The sequence below is a fragment of the Brassica napus genome, chromosome C1, assembly GCF_020379485.1.
Source record: "Brassica napus cultivar Da-Ae chromosome C1, Da-Ae, whole genome shotgun sequence".
Taxonomy (NCBI): domain Eukaryota; kingdom Viridiplantae; phylum Streptophyta; class Magnoliopsida; order Brassicales; family Brassicaceae; genus Brassica; species Brassica napus.
The window spans coordinates 47,991,453-48,006,241 of NC_063444.1; the positions used below are offsets into that span (position 1 = coordinate 47,991,453).

The 14,789-nt window shown below is 35.0% G+C and overlaps 2 protein-coding genes across 2 annotated transcripts; one reads left to right on the top strand and one right to left on the bottom strand.

The window, feature by feature from the left end:
* Nucleotides 1-5,476: 5,476 nt before the first annotated feature.
* Nucleotides 5,477-7,354, top strand: LOC106433244 (uncharacterized protein At1g43920, Chloroplastic-like). Its single transcript, XM_013874093.3, has 2 exons — nucleotides 5,477-6,902; nucleotides 7,012-7,354. The coding sequence occupies exons 1-2, from the start codon at nucleotides 6,648-6,650 to the stop codon at nucleotides 7,297-7,299; spliced, it is 543 nt and encodes a 180-aa protein (XP_013729547.2). The 5' UTR covers nucleotides 5,477-6,647; the 3' UTR covers nucleotides 7,300-7,354.
* Nucleotides 7,355-7,473: 119 nt separating this feature from the next.
* LOC106433243 lies at nucleotides 7,474-10,781 on the bottom strand. Its single transcript, XM_013874092.3, has 3 exons — nucleotides 8,929-10,781; nucleotides 7,882-8,850; nucleotides 7,474-7,806 (listed from the first exon to the last, which is right to left on the bottom strand). The coding sequence occupies exons 1-3, from the start codon at nucleotides 10,648-10,650 to the stop codon at nucleotides 7,639-7,641; spliced, it is 2,859 nt and encodes a 952-aa protein (XP_013729546.2). The 5' UTR covers nucleotides 10,651-10,781; the 3' UTR covers nucleotides 7,474-7,638.
* Between the last annotated feature and the right edge of the window lie 4,008 nt (nucleotides 10,782-14,789).

Consider the following 14,789-nt stretch of genomic DNA (forward strand, 5'->3'; position numbering starts at 1 on the left):
ACCTGGAAGTCGTCTGGCTGTAGACGACTTACCTGGAAGTCGTCTGGTCAACGCAAAGGTTATTTTTGCAATTGACTTTGAAATCTGTAACCTGAGACGACTGAAAGTTAAGTCGTCCATTATTGTTTGGTTTCAAAAAAATTTCCGAAGAACCTAGACGACTTACATTTCAGTCGTCATAGGTTAGTTTTGCATTTGACTGGATAATTACAGAAGTTTGACTTCCCCAGACGACTTACATTTCAGTCGTCTGTCGAAAATTAAAATAATAATATTTTTTAAAAAGTAAACGACTTACAATTAAGTAGTCATAGGTTAGTTTTGCAATTGAAAAAAAAAACTTCAAGATTTAATTATACACAGGCAACTTATAATTCAGTCGCCCACCAGACGACTTACTTGTAAGTCGTCGAGGATTTTTTTCTGAGATTCTGGTCAAACCTCGTAAATCCTGGACGACTTACATTTCAGTCGTCTCGTGGATGACTGAATTATAAGTCGTCTGTATATAATTAAATCTTGAAGTTTTTTTTTTCAATTGTAAAACTAACCTATGACGACTTAACTGTAAGTCGTCTACTTTTAAAAAAATATTATTATTTTAATTTTCACTAGACGACTGAAATGTAAGTCGTCCAGAAAAGTCAAACTTCTGAAATAATCCAGTCAAATGCAAAACTAACCTATGACGACTGAAATGTAAGTCGTCTAGCTTTTTTGGAGTTTTTTTTTAACCAAACAATAGTAGACGACTTATTTTTCAGTCGTCCGAAATAACAGATTTCAAAGTCAATTGCCAAAATAACCTCTGCGTTGACCAGACGACGTATAGTTTAGTCGTCTGGACAACTTAGATTGAAGTCGTCCGCGTCTTCTCCGCTAGTTTTTAAGTCTTCTACGTTAGTTTTTGAATAACTTGTATTTTTAAGAGTGATAAGTAACTTCAAGATATGTAAAACTCATATTTACAAAATATGTTCTCTCCCTTAGTTTTACTAAATTTGACTAAGTTTTTCAACGCAAACTTATAAAAAAATATGATATGCTTTGACTAGTTACTATTGTTTGTTTCCATCTCTTAAGTATTATTGTTATAGACAATAATGATGACTATTGTTATGAGTTGGAAGAAGGGTTAAATGCTAATTAAAATGTTGTATCAATATGAAGCTACCAACATTCTTGTTTATTAAGATGAGAAAATGTCATTGGAGCTTATTATTGCATATGAGAGATCCAAAGATAAGAAAAAGACTACTGAAGTCTGTTATTTCATTGATTTGTAAATGTGTAAACACATTGTTAGCACATTTAATACATTTTGGAAAACATTATTACTGATTTTACAAAAAATTCACAACTAAAAGAGTAGACATGCAATTCACAAAACAGACAACAAACAAAACTATTATAGATCATTCCTCTACAAAGACAAGCTTGGATTCCACTTGAGTAGACAAGACCAGACGACTTTTAAGAAGTCCAGACGACTTCTAAGAAGTCCAGACGACTTCCAGGAAGTTCAGATGACTTTGTCAGAAGACTTTTAGGAAGTTCAGACGACTTTACAGGAAGTCCAGACGACTTTTAGGAAGTCCAGACGACTTTCAGACGAATTCCAGACGACTTCCAGACGACTAACAAGTAAGTCGTCCCAGAAGTCTTCCAGATCTGAAAAACCTGCATATTAAATCCAGATCTGAAAAATCTGCATATTCAAAAACGTATAAATGGCTTAAAAACAGAAAAAATGAGTGGGAGATTAGATAAATCTACCTTTACAGAACACACAAAAATACATATCTAAAAATAATAGATCTACCTTTAAATTAGTGGAAGATGAGTACCATCTAATTAAAAACCTGCAAAAAAGATAGATTAGTAAGAAAGACATTAGACAAAACTGAAAAATTCATATAAAGTTTGGTGTTTTCAAGTCAAAGAGATTAGAGTGGGTTTGGAGAGTTTTAGGGGGGTGTATTCAATTTAACATTTGATGTGATTTGAATTTTAATGGGGTTTTAGATGATTTCAATAAGTTGCAGAGATTTAAGTGATTTTTGTTAAACTACTCTAGAATATCACCTAAAACTATGGGATTTGAGTTTTAATTTTTTTAACTAAGAAATCATACCCAAACACCCTAAAATCACCTGAAAACTTTAAAACTCCACAACTTAAAATATTTTCAATAACAGTGGATTTCAGAGTACTTTAAGAAATGTCAAATTCAATAACAGTGGATTTTAAATGAGTTTTTAAAATTCATGTTTCAATAACAGTGGATTTGTCATTTTAATACAAATCACTTGAAACTCTCGGTTGAATACATCCCCCTTAGTTTGGGAAAAAAGTAAGAACTTTATACAACAAGAAGTTACCAAATGAAGAAAAATCAGACATAAGAACTTACCAAAACGCTCAGAAAAATCCAGACGACTTCCTGGAAGTCCAGACGACTTTGTCAGAAGACTTCCAAGAAGTCCAGACGACTTCCAGACGACTTCCAGACGACTTCCAGACGACTTCCAGACGACTAACAAGTAAGTCATCTCAGAAGTCTTCCAGATCTGAAAAACCTGCATATCAAATCCAGATCTGAAAAATTTGCATATCCAAAAACGTTCAAATGACTTAAAAATAGAGAAAATGAGTGGAAGATTAGATAAATCTACATTTATAGAACACACAAAAATACATATCTAAAATTAATAGATCTACCTTTAAATTAGTGGAAGATGAGTACCATTTGATTAAAAACCTGCAAAAGAGATAGATTAGTAAGAAATACATGAGACAAAACTGAAAAATTCATATAAAGTTTGGTGTTTTCAAGTTAAAGAGATTAGAGAGAGGTTGGAGAGTTTTAGAATGATGAACATTACATTTTTGTTGCAGCCATTTGAGAGGAGGAGAGAGAATGTGTAAATTTTTCTTTATATAGGGAGACAAAAAATCCAATTAGGTTATATATTTTTGACTCAGACGACTTCCTAGACGACTTACATTTCAGTCGTCTGTTGAAGAAATTAAAACAGACGACTTCCATGTAAGTCGTCCAGAAGAGTTTAATATTTTTAGTGGGAAATTAAATATTTTTAGCGGGATACTAAAATAAAATATTCCATGTAAGTCGTCTGGTTTAAATTATTTAAGCGGAAAAATAATTTTTTAAAAAAAAATTAGGCGGGAATATTTGGACGACTTACATGTAAGTCGTCTGTTTTAATTTCTTCACCAGACGACTGAAACGTAAGTCGTCCGAGTAAAATGATCCGGTTAGGTTAAAACGTACATTGGTAAAATTAAAGGTTCGGTACGATGTGGACGACTGAAATATACGTCGTCCGGGTAAATTATTCAACAGACGACTGAAATATAAGTCGTCCACACCCTAAACATAACCCCTAAACTTAATTATCTAATTAAACACTTCATAAAACCAAATCAAACTTGAAAAGTGTTTACTATACACAGAAAGAAACACATATAGGTGAAAACTAATTTTTGAAAAAAACATTTTAGTTTTCCAAAATCTAACCCTAACAATACATACAATACTACAACATATGTTTACCAAACTCCTAAACCAAAGTATTTCATGATTCACTACTTCCACTCATCTATCTTCAAAACAAATCAATTTTATCATATCTTAATTTATATCACTTAGAACTGTTTATAATTACTTGATTTTTATTTTTCAAGCATCAAAATATTTTTTTACAAGATTTATAAATTATTTTTAAAATAAACTGGTACCAGACGACTTACACTTCAGTCGTCCAGACGACTTCCAACATCTCAGACGACTCAGACGATTTACTGGGGTTATATTCGTAAAAATGGCTTCTGTTTTTTTGTTTAGTCACAAGAGGTTGAGCTGTAATTTCACTAGGCTTTTAGGTTAGTTTTACATTTGATTCAAGTTTGGGTATAGGTTTGGGATTAAAATCAAGTTGTGGGTTAGTTTTGGTAAAAACACCTTTTAAAAAAGCCTAAACTGATTCTCAACTTTGCTAGAATAAGTTTATTTATTCTGGTGGTGATAATAAAGGGAGGGAGAGTAAGAGCGACTTATTTTAAAGCACACTTACAAGGTCCTAAAGAAATTTCTTTTTTTTTAGAACAACCTAAAGAAACTTTGGAAGCAACACAAGAAGAAGAAAAACCTTTTGTCCAAAAAAAAAAAGAAGAAGAAGAAAAATTGTGGTGATAAGTTACAAAAAAAGGAAAAAAATTGTGGTGATAACTAGAAGGTAACAAATAAAGCTTCATGCTTTCGAAAAAGAAGAAAAAACAATTAGAGCTTAAGAAGCTCGGGTGAGAAGAGAGAAAAGAAAATACTCATCATGTTTACTCTCGATCAAAATAACCTAACCAGGTTGATCCTTTTTTTTTATTTTTTAACCAAGGTCTTTCTTATATTTCATTTATGTATTTATAATATTATAGAATTGTGGTGATATTATTTTCTGTTTACTTTCTTATCCTAAACTCCCCAAAAGAATCAGACCGATGTGTAAATATAAGATATTCATATTTTAGTTTTCTGTTTATGATTCACAATGTCAGTTTAAGATTAAATAACAAATTTTTAGTTTTTTGTTTATGATTCACAATGACATTTGTTCACTGTAAATCCTCTCTCTAAAAAAGCAACGTCCGTGCATAGCACGGGAGACATACTAGTTAGAAATAAAATGTAAGCATTTGTTGTGGAACTTATATAGTGATAAGCTACAATATAACTCAACTCACAATTTGTTTGGCGCTTTTTGATACTTATAATTTGAAACAAAGTTGAGATATGCTTTTGATGCATAAACGATCCTAATCCTGATGACTTTGAGGTATCAATTAAGACGCTCATGTTCAGGCCGGGCCTGCTCATGTTGATACCTTGGATTGCCAAATCGTAGATATGCTCTGTGAGATGATTGCAGGCCTTTCGGAGGACATTTTGGGCCTTTATAGCTAGGCACGCACTCGATTTCCCGCGAATACCATCGACTCATTCACTCTTTTGAAGTTTGTTACTTTCTTCTCCATTGACGAATATGTACACAACATATGTCAACAAACTGCTCGAACACCCGGCTTCTTCTAAAATCATAGTTAACCATCATGTTCATATCTCTAATCATGTGGCAGACTTTGATGCATACTAGTAATGGTTGCACAAAAAAAAGGGGTTGATAGTTCGCTTTTTCTTCTTCGTGGAATATTCACATAGACAAAAGAGAATCTAGCACGTGCGAGTGAGCATATGAAAACATCAAGGGAAGAATTGTGTTACGGCAATATCTAAAGCTTTAATTGATCAAACTTCAAGGAAGCATAAAATTGGTCTACTATTTCAATACATCGCTTATTATAACTAAGCTCTATTTCTTACCAAATTATCCGTACGTATTGAACAATGACATGGGTTTCTAGATCTACACTTTGCTAGATAAAGTATGGGTCATGGTGTGTTGAGGTTCGTAAACATGTTAACATGACTCCGGCTGCAACCAGAGACGAATCCAGAAAACATTTTGTCAAAATACAAAAATATTAAGAAAAAGTGACATTGAAGGTATTTGATCCCAGATTTGTGGGTTCAGAGACAAGCTTTCAAACCAAAAGAGCTAGTGTCATTTAACAATTACAGCTTGAAAAGTTCAATTTACATTTTTGTGGTGTCAAATGACACCATAGTTCTTAACATGGGTCCGCCACTGGCCTGCAACCTCCTCCTATATCAGATCTAATCTTAAACCCAAACGAAGGAAGTTTAGGCTTGAAGCTAAATAATATCTACAAATTTTCTTTATATGGTTTTTGCATACGTATCTTTAGGTTTAGAGTTACTTTCGTGTAGTCTTATATTACTTTAGGTTTGGTTTACGTTCATTTCAATATTAACGGTTACTTCATTCAGTTAAACTGTACTAAAGATCATCTATATGAAATAAAGGTGATGGAAACTAATGGCCGTAATCACTTTGTGATTTTGGTTCACTATTAGTTTAAACAATGAGAAATCGGCCAAACAAACACTGAACTTTGAGGGAATTGCCAAAAGAAACCTGGACATATGGGCTAGCCAATAAAATCCTGAACTTTTGTTGACTTTTCGGGTTTATTAAAAAACTTACGATTGACTGACCAGATAAACACACCGTTAACCGAGTTAACTGTTAATTAAGCGGACGTTAACTTTGGGTGTTAAAGTATACGACGTCGTTTCATCACTTTGTCTGATTAAAGACAAACGACATCGTTTATATAGCTGTGTTATTAAAAATATGTGTTTCCAACGGCTCGAACTCGTGTCCTCGGGTTTGATGGTAGGGGTTTTTGCCACTGAGCTAGTGGACTTTGCAATGGATATACGAACACAATTTCTTTTATTCTTCGAATCCGAGTTAAAGACAAATTAATGAAACGACGCGTTTTACATTAACTTTTTTTATTAAAAAGATGGGGTTCCAACGACTCGAACTCTTGCACTCGGGTTTAATGGTAGGGGTTTTTGCCACTGAGCTAGTGGACTTTGCAATGGATATACGAACACAGTTTCTTTTATTCTCTTTGAATCCGAGTTAAATGAATCAAAAAGAAACGACGGCGTTTTCTCGTCCGATTGGTATAAACCCTAAATGGGCGAAATCATAAATCCAGTTCGCGATTCAAGCTCGATTCTCTTCGATTTCGTCCTTAAGAATCTCGATTCTCATCTCTCCTTCTTCGAGTATCGCATGATGAGTTCGGGTTGTGAGGATTCGTCTGTGAATACGATGGGAATTCGTGGTATCCCGGAGCAATGCGGCTGTGGTCGAAGAACTGGGATATACACATCAAAAACGAAGGTCAATCCAGGAAGAACTTTCTTTAGATGCCCAACGTTTCAAAATGTAAGTGTTTAATTTGATTGTGTTTAAGAAAAGAACATAAGATTCAATGGCTAGGTAGTCAGTGAGAAATTGTTTGAATATAAAGATTGTGTTCATGATTTGTGTCTAGGATCACTTGTATAAATGGGTAGATGAAGCTGTCTACGAAGAGGTTCAAGATGCATTGCCAAAAGTTGAATGCTTTGCATCAGATGTTATGAAAATTAAAATGGAGATCGAAAGCATGAAAACCGTGGAGGAAGACTTGAAAGAAGATGTCAGGAAGGCGAGCAATGAACTTAAGAAGCTGAATGTGATCATGAAAGTGGGTTTTTCGGTGGTTTGTTTAGGCATTGTGATATGTCTTGTGTTGATCATGTTTTACAAAGCAGATGGGTTGTCTATGAATAGCTACTAGGAGACTGTTTATGTAAGGCTATGTTTATGTAACAATCATGGTTCATGTAAGGCTATGTTTTAAGACAATGTTTCAGTAATGTTTATGTTTTACTTCTTGATTGTTTATAGAAGGACAAATGAACACACCAATGAACAGACCATCAAGATAAACAACATGATGAAAACACAAAGATAATAACCAACACTATCTTCATTGAGAGTTTCAAATTAAAACAGCAGGAAGAGAAGAAAGAAAAAGGTAGTTCTTGTTCCAAAAGCATTCAGACAGAGACATCATCATAAACAACAGACAACAAAAGCATTCAGACAGAGACCATCATAAACAACACACAAGCATCTAAAAAAACCATCTTCCCCACGATGCTGTCTGTGATGCTTCAGCTTGTGAGGATTGACCTTCTGAAGATTGAGGAACTTCCCATGGTGATGCTTGAGCTTGTGAGGATTGATTTTGTGAGGTTTGAGCTTCTGAGGATTGAGCTTGTGACTCGCCAAAGTGTAGTCCCTGCAACATATAAATGAATTGTTAGACACATTACCGAGAGCTAAAAAACAATGAGATAGAAACTAAGACCCTAACCTGATATTTCCTTGGTCTGCCTCTTGGTTTCTTAGGTGGGCTCTCAACAAAAGCCTTCCGACATGTATTCTTGTAGTGCCCTTCTTCTTTGCAATTAGAGCATGTCATTACCCTGTTCGCACGACTCAGCTTGGTAGTAGACACTGTCTCATTGGTTCCCTTCTTTCGATCATGGTTTTTAGGCCTACCAGGCTTGCCATTTCGATTAGGTGGTGGAATCACACCTAATCTATTGGTCCGAGGCCACTCTATCATCCCATTTACAGGTCTGATCCCAAAACTGTAGGTTTCACGCCACTTAGAGGTTGTGTAGAAAGGAGCAACAAATTCAGAGAGTTTTCTTCCCACGCCAAGGATGACCTTAGCAGCATGGATGCATGGAATACCATTCATTTGCCAGCTTCGACATGCACAAGTCTCATTCTCCAAATTCACCACATATGACTGGTCTCTATCTTCCACCTCAGTCTCTGGCCCAATTGCCCAACGCAGACTACATTCTTTTGACTTCTTCTCAACCCTGTCTAACTCTTTATGTGTCTTCGGGGTGAACCTAGTCTTCCTGTCCTTAGCCATCTTAGACCTATTGTAGTTCCTAGTCATACATTGGCGCCTTATCTCCTCTAACATGTCTAGCAGAGGTTTCTTCCTAGGCTCCCTGATGGTCTTGTTGAAGGACTCACACAAGTTGTTCAGATTATCATTGCAGTAGGAGCCTATCTTGAAGAAAGCTCTAGACCAAGTCTCTGGCTTTGTCTTTATCAGAGATGCATGTGCGCCAGGATCATAGTTCTTAAGCTCGTCCATGTTGTAGTTGAACATACCAGGAGTGTAGCTCCTTGCAATGAACCAGAAGAACCTCTGTAACCTTAGATCTTTTCCACCTTTCCTCCAGTTCTCGTAGATATGGCGACAACACTGTCTATGCTCAGCTTCTGGAAGGAGGGTATGAACTGCCTTCACTAATCCCTACAAGATCAGAAAAAAAAAAGAAATCAGAAACAAGAATCAAACATTCATTGAGTATCATGAAAGCAAAGTGTTTACCTTTTGTTTGTCAGACATTATAACAAAGCCGTTCCCATTTTCCAATCCCAAATCCAAGGCCAAACGCTTCACAAACCAATCCCAGTTTGTATCATTCTCTATCTCCACTACAGCCCAAGCAATAGGGACAATCCTATTGTCTCCATCTCTTCCAACCGCAGCCAACAACTGTCCCTTGATGTCCCATTTCAAAAAGGCTCCATCTAAGCCAATAACAGGCCTACAAGTCTTCTTCCATGCTTCCTTTTGTGCTTGGAAACACATGTAGAGTCTGTAGAACCGCTGCTTGCTTCCAACCGTGGCTCCTGGTATGGTCTCAATTTCCATGGTTGATCCAGGATTGCTCCTCAATATCTCTGCTTGGTAATCCCAGATTTTATCAAAATGCTCCTCATGGGTCTTCCTCCTTTCTTTCATCACCTTCGTCTTGGCCTTAATGCATGAGTTTTCTAAAACTTCCATCTTATACTCCCTCAATATCTCAGCCTGTATCTCCTTTGCCGTGAGCTTAGGATTCAGCCTTAACCTCTCAGCAAATAGACTTGCAATTGCTGACCTCTTAAGTATCTTGGAAAACCCTGTCCTCTCACACTTATGGTCATTGACGTATGTCTTTACCATCAACTTCTGTTTCCTCCTATCATACGAACAATAAACCATCCAGGGACAAGGAGCCTCATCATCTCTCATCTCAGCGGCACATTTTGCACCCATCTTCAAGCTACTGGATCTGTAGTACTTGATGTTGTATCTGGTTTTCAGGGTATACCTCAGACAAGCATGTTTGAAGTCCTCAGCATCTGAAAATGTCTTGCCTAGCTGAAGGAGCTCCTCTGGATCAGTGTCTTCTCTGTAAGCTTGCGCAGGTCTCATCTCCTCTTCATTCTCATCATCTGATGACAGAGGATCAGGGATTTTATCATCATCCCATGCATCATCATCGCCTTCGTCTTCATCAACCTCACAGTCATCATTTTTTGCTTTATCACCAAAATAAAGACTCAAATCTGTACAACCAACTTCCTCAATGCCAGCAATACCGTTCTCATCTTCCCTACCATCATCACCTATATCCCCAAATTCCTCAATCTGGAGAAATTCTTCTCTGTCATCACCATCATCACCTAGACTCCTCTCCGAGTTTACCTTCTGCTTCTTCGATTGTCTAGGAGACACAGGCGACCCGCCATATGAAGTTCCCCGCCTTATCTTCTTCGCAACTGTTGATGCCAACATCTCAGTCTCTGGCCATTCTTCTCTGTCATCACCAGAAGGAGCCACATTTACCTTCTGCTTCTTCGAAACTCTAGGAGACAGAGTTGAACCACGCCTCGTGGCCTTCACCGGAGATGGTGACCCATATGAAGTTCCCCTCCTCGTGGTCTTCTCCGGAGATGACGCAGGCGACCCATATGAAGTTCCCCGCCTTGTCTTCGACGCCTTCGACACCTCTGTAGATGCCAACATCGATATCCCTTCAACGCTTTTACGAATCCTCGATCTCTCCGGCGATGACAAACTCACAGAAGCATCGCGTTCTCCACCCTTTTTCGACTCTTGAACCGCTTCGTCACTCCCGTAATCGAAATTCCTCATCGCTCCAAAAATCATTACCTCCCTTCCATTCCTTGTGAACTTCGTATTTACCATCTCCTCACAATTACAAGAGAAATCCCCAAATCGATTTGAGAAATTAGGGTTACGTTCAAACACGGGTTTCATTTTGTTTGATTGAAATTAAACACATCTTTTGATCAATAAAAATAAACATGTGTGATAATCTTCCGAAAAGTCCACTAGCTCAGTGGCAAAACCCCCTTAGGACCACGAGTGCACAGGTTCGAGTCCAGGCAACAACAATTTTAATTAAGCAAAACGACGTCGTCTTGAGATTTTGTGTTTAACAAAACAACTGAATGAAACGACGTAGTTTCACTACACGGCAATAATTAACGGTGAGTTAACACTGTCTTAACTGTCGGTTAACGGTGTGTTAATCTGGTTAGTCAACCGTAAGTTTGTGAATTAACTAAAAAAGTCAACAAAAGATCAGAGTTTTATTGGTCAGGTTCGAGTACAGGTTTTTTTTGGCAATTTCCGTAAAGTTCAGTGTTTTTTTGGCCGATTTCTCTTTAAACAATTGACATCACATGATTTAATCATAGTACAGTTTACAGTGAATATTGTGGTAGGTCCCGCCGTCGCAGGTTCTGAGTTCTAAATGCAGAAAAGACGAATAATACTAGAAAATTGTTGAAAAATAAAAAAATATATCGTATGCTTGCATGTTGGGAAAATGTCACGGTGCATTCCGATTCCACGGCGATGTATAATAAATATTATCGGTACACAGATGTCAAAAAGTAGTCGCAATTAAATAGATAACAGTTGTATCTATTTATTTAGTATATCTTTAAAGAATAAGAATCCTACTATATAAAAGGAACTAAATCATTGCTTCCTAAGCCTATCCACATGTGCACAAATATTCAGGACCAATCAATATGTCAGGTCATCACGAAATGGGCTTCAATTAAAAAAAATTCAATAATTTGCAGCCCATTAGACCCATCTCCTATCCCACTCCCGAGCCACTCTCTCATAAGCATAATCCCGTATTCTAAACATCCCGTGTTAAATTTTTTAAAACACTCATATCATAGAAATAGTTTATAAAATATATTTATATATAAATTTTTTTTCTTGAATAATATTTAATTATAATTTATTGTATCTTTTTAACTTTTATAATAAAAATATTGTTTTCAGATAGCAACAAAATACATATAAGAATTATCTTATTTTTAAATTTTTTTATAATTTTATTATATTATTTTAGAATCAAATATTTAATATTAATATAACATATAAATTTTATATGATTAAAATAAAATTCGTTTTTAATTATATATAAAATTCATTAAGGATATTGTTTTAATTAACACATTAGCGAATCAGTTAGAAATTAATAATAAATCAATAACCTATCTAAAAGTCTAAAACCTAATAAAATATGACAAATAAGAAAAACTAACTAAATTTTAACATAAAATAGAAATTTAATATTATTAAAATAAAATTCATTTTTAATATATATATATAATATTAATTAAGGGTATTTTTTAAATTAATAAATTTGTGACTTAGCTAAAAATAAATAATAAATCAATAATTTAGCTAAAATCTAATAAAAACATGACAAATAAGCAAATTTACTAAAATTATGGATAATATAAAATATGATTGATTCTTTAATACAAATTAAAATAAGAGTTTTGTTAAATAAAACATAAGTTTGCCGTATCAGTGTTACAAAAAAAACAATCATTAATAGTATCGTAGGAATTATGTCTTTCCCATTAGCGAATAAAATTGAAGCAGAGTGTTGGAGGATAACTCAACGTATAGACGAGATTATGGAGATTGATATGGGAGTTGAGGTAACGGACACAACTGTTCCTCCGTAAAGAAACGCTTCTGCTAGACATCCTGGATAAATGAAAGAAACATATCTGGACTTGGCTTTGTGTTAATGGATAGTGACTTTCTAATGCTGTTTGGAGCAAGGGCCGATATACAGACACCAAATCACCACTGCAAGCGGAAGCTGAAGGTTTACTATGGGCAATGCAAGTGATACTAAAGTTTGGACACAGAGAGATGGTCTTTCAATCGACTGTGAACAACTGGTTATACTCATTCAAAAAAAGGAAGATTAGCCTGTGTTGGACTCGGAGCTCGACGAAATACAGGCTGTATCCAAAGAATTTTCTGAACTTTTTATTGCTTATATTCCTAGATCTTTAAAATTCCGTACGAATAGCCTAGCAAAAGGTGTCTGATCACGCGCATCTCGATCAGCTTTTGTAAACCCTTTTGCACCAAGTTAGCTAGCCCCACAAGCTAGCATGAGGGTGCCAAAAAAGAGAATAAAGTTGAAAGTGAAACTAAATATCTCAATGAACAAATTTATCAGAAGTCCATATTTATGTGGATGTCTATATGGGACAAACAATTTTTTTAGACAATTATAGAACATAGTCACGAAAATCAATCCTAAAATATATAATTTAAAAAAACTATTTAAACAAACTATCAAAATTTTTAATATTACACCAAATAAAAATATAAGACCAACTATATTCTCTTCGTGTATAATGTATTGTGGTAAGATTCAAATAAATTAATTTATTTTACAGTAAGGAAAAACTAGATTTTTAATTTCAAATTTACAGTAAAAACATAACATTTTATAAAACTAAACAATTGATATAATAGTGAAAAAAAATCAAAATACTATCCGCGCGTAGCGCGGACAAGGACCTAGTATATATAACAACGCCACAAAGGCACAGTTTTGTTCTAAGTAATTGTAATATTTCATGTTGAGGCATTTTGGCTTTGCATTTCATATAGTCCCTTAGCATGTGTTAACAAGCATAAATTGTAGATTAAATTTGTAGAACATCAACGTAATAATCCTGAAGTCCAACAACGACTGCAGTATGCAATCAATTATAAATAAGAATTGTACGGATAATCGAGTGTTATCTGAATGTTATTAGTTAGACTAATCTATAGCATCTAGTTTCTAGATAATATTTCGAGTAAACGAAAGTGCTGTCTTTCCATCTCGTGAAGCATCATATGGAAAAGAAGTTTCCGACACAATTAAGGTTACGTGTTAAAAAATATTACAAATAGTGTAGTCTCCTAATTAAGTATGTAATACAATCAACCCAACCGGCCAGCTATTATATTCTATTAATCTTTTTATTATATAAGTTTCTTAAAAATAGAAAAGATCTACGCACCAAAATATCCCATTGAAATGCTCTTCAGATCGTCCCGTTGATCTCTTTGTTTTATAGGTTCGGTCACACGCATTGTTGACAGTCACGTGGCGATAAGGGTACGTCTGTTTCGTTACAGCTAAATTATGCAACGTGTTGTAGTATAAGTGGGATTGTCATGCTTTCTTGCTATCCCGAGCTTGTTGATTTTAGACCTGCTCCTTTATACCAAAGAGGACGTGTGTAACAATCTTGTGGCTTCATCATAAAATATCAGTGTGAAATTCAAAATATCTACAATCATTATTGTTGATATGTTCCCATGGGGTATATAAAAGAGGAAAGATTTGTTTTTAATGTTTGCTAATTGCTACCATATTCATTTGAGACTACCAGCTGTTCCCATAATGAGTAACTTGCTATTCACATGTACTTGAATGTTCAAAAACTCCATAGTTTTTCTATCAAATACAAGAAATGAGCTTTAAGTTTTAAATCGTAGATGTCTCAGATTACGATCCATATTCAAACCGTGATACGAAGACATATTACTATTTTCACTGTCAAAGAACATTTATAGATGACTCTGAATTTCTTTAGTTTATTATAACAAATTTTAAACTATTTAATTGAAATTTTATAGATAAAATTTTAATCTAACAAATACATTTTTACAACATAGTAAATTCTAAAGTTTATATATAACGAAATCTCGTGATGTAAATATTTTTATAAAATTGTGAAGGTAATAAAACAGGAAAATACGTCCAACCAAAAAAGAATATAATTCGTCCAAGGGGTCTGAACTGGAATTGTATTAGAAATACAGGGTATAACCTTAAGCATCAAAACACAAGAGCTGCAAGTCATAATAAATAAATATTACGAGGTCTTATAAGACAAATACGGAAACGTGGATGATCGCCGAATTTGAGTCATGGAGAAGTCACCGAGAAAGCATCTTACAGTACCCACGTGAGACTAAACACGTGTCGCTTAGGCTACGAAAGAAAAACAAGATACTTTGGGCAGGCAAGAGTCAGTTTCAGACACTTGAGATGAGTGGGT

What these genes read in the sequence shown, in the direction of transcription:
- LOC106433244 (XM_013874093.3), top strand. Translation starts at nt 6,648, where the DNA reads ATGGGCGAAATCATAAATCCAGTTCGCGATTCAAGCTCGATTCTCTTC. An exon ending in GATGCCCAACGTTTCAAAAT is followed by an intron (nt 6,903 to 7,011) that starts GTAAGTGTTTAA and finishes ATTTGTGTCTAG; the next exon opens with GATCACTTGTATAAATGGGT.
- LOC106433243 (XM_013874092.3), bottom strand. Translation starts at nt 10,650, where the DNA reads ATGAAACCCGTGTTTGAACGTAACCCTAATTTCTCAAATCGATTTGGG. An exon ending in TAATGTCTGACAAACAAAAG is followed by an intron (nt 8,851 to 8,928) that starts GTAAACACTTTG and finishes CTGATCTTGTAG; the next exon opens with GGATTAGTGAAGGCAGTTCA. An exon ending in GCAGACCAAGGAAATATCAG is followed by an intron (nt 7,807 to 7,881) that starts GTTAGGGTCTTA and finishes TATATGTTGCAG; the next exon opens with GGACTACACTTTGGCGAGTC.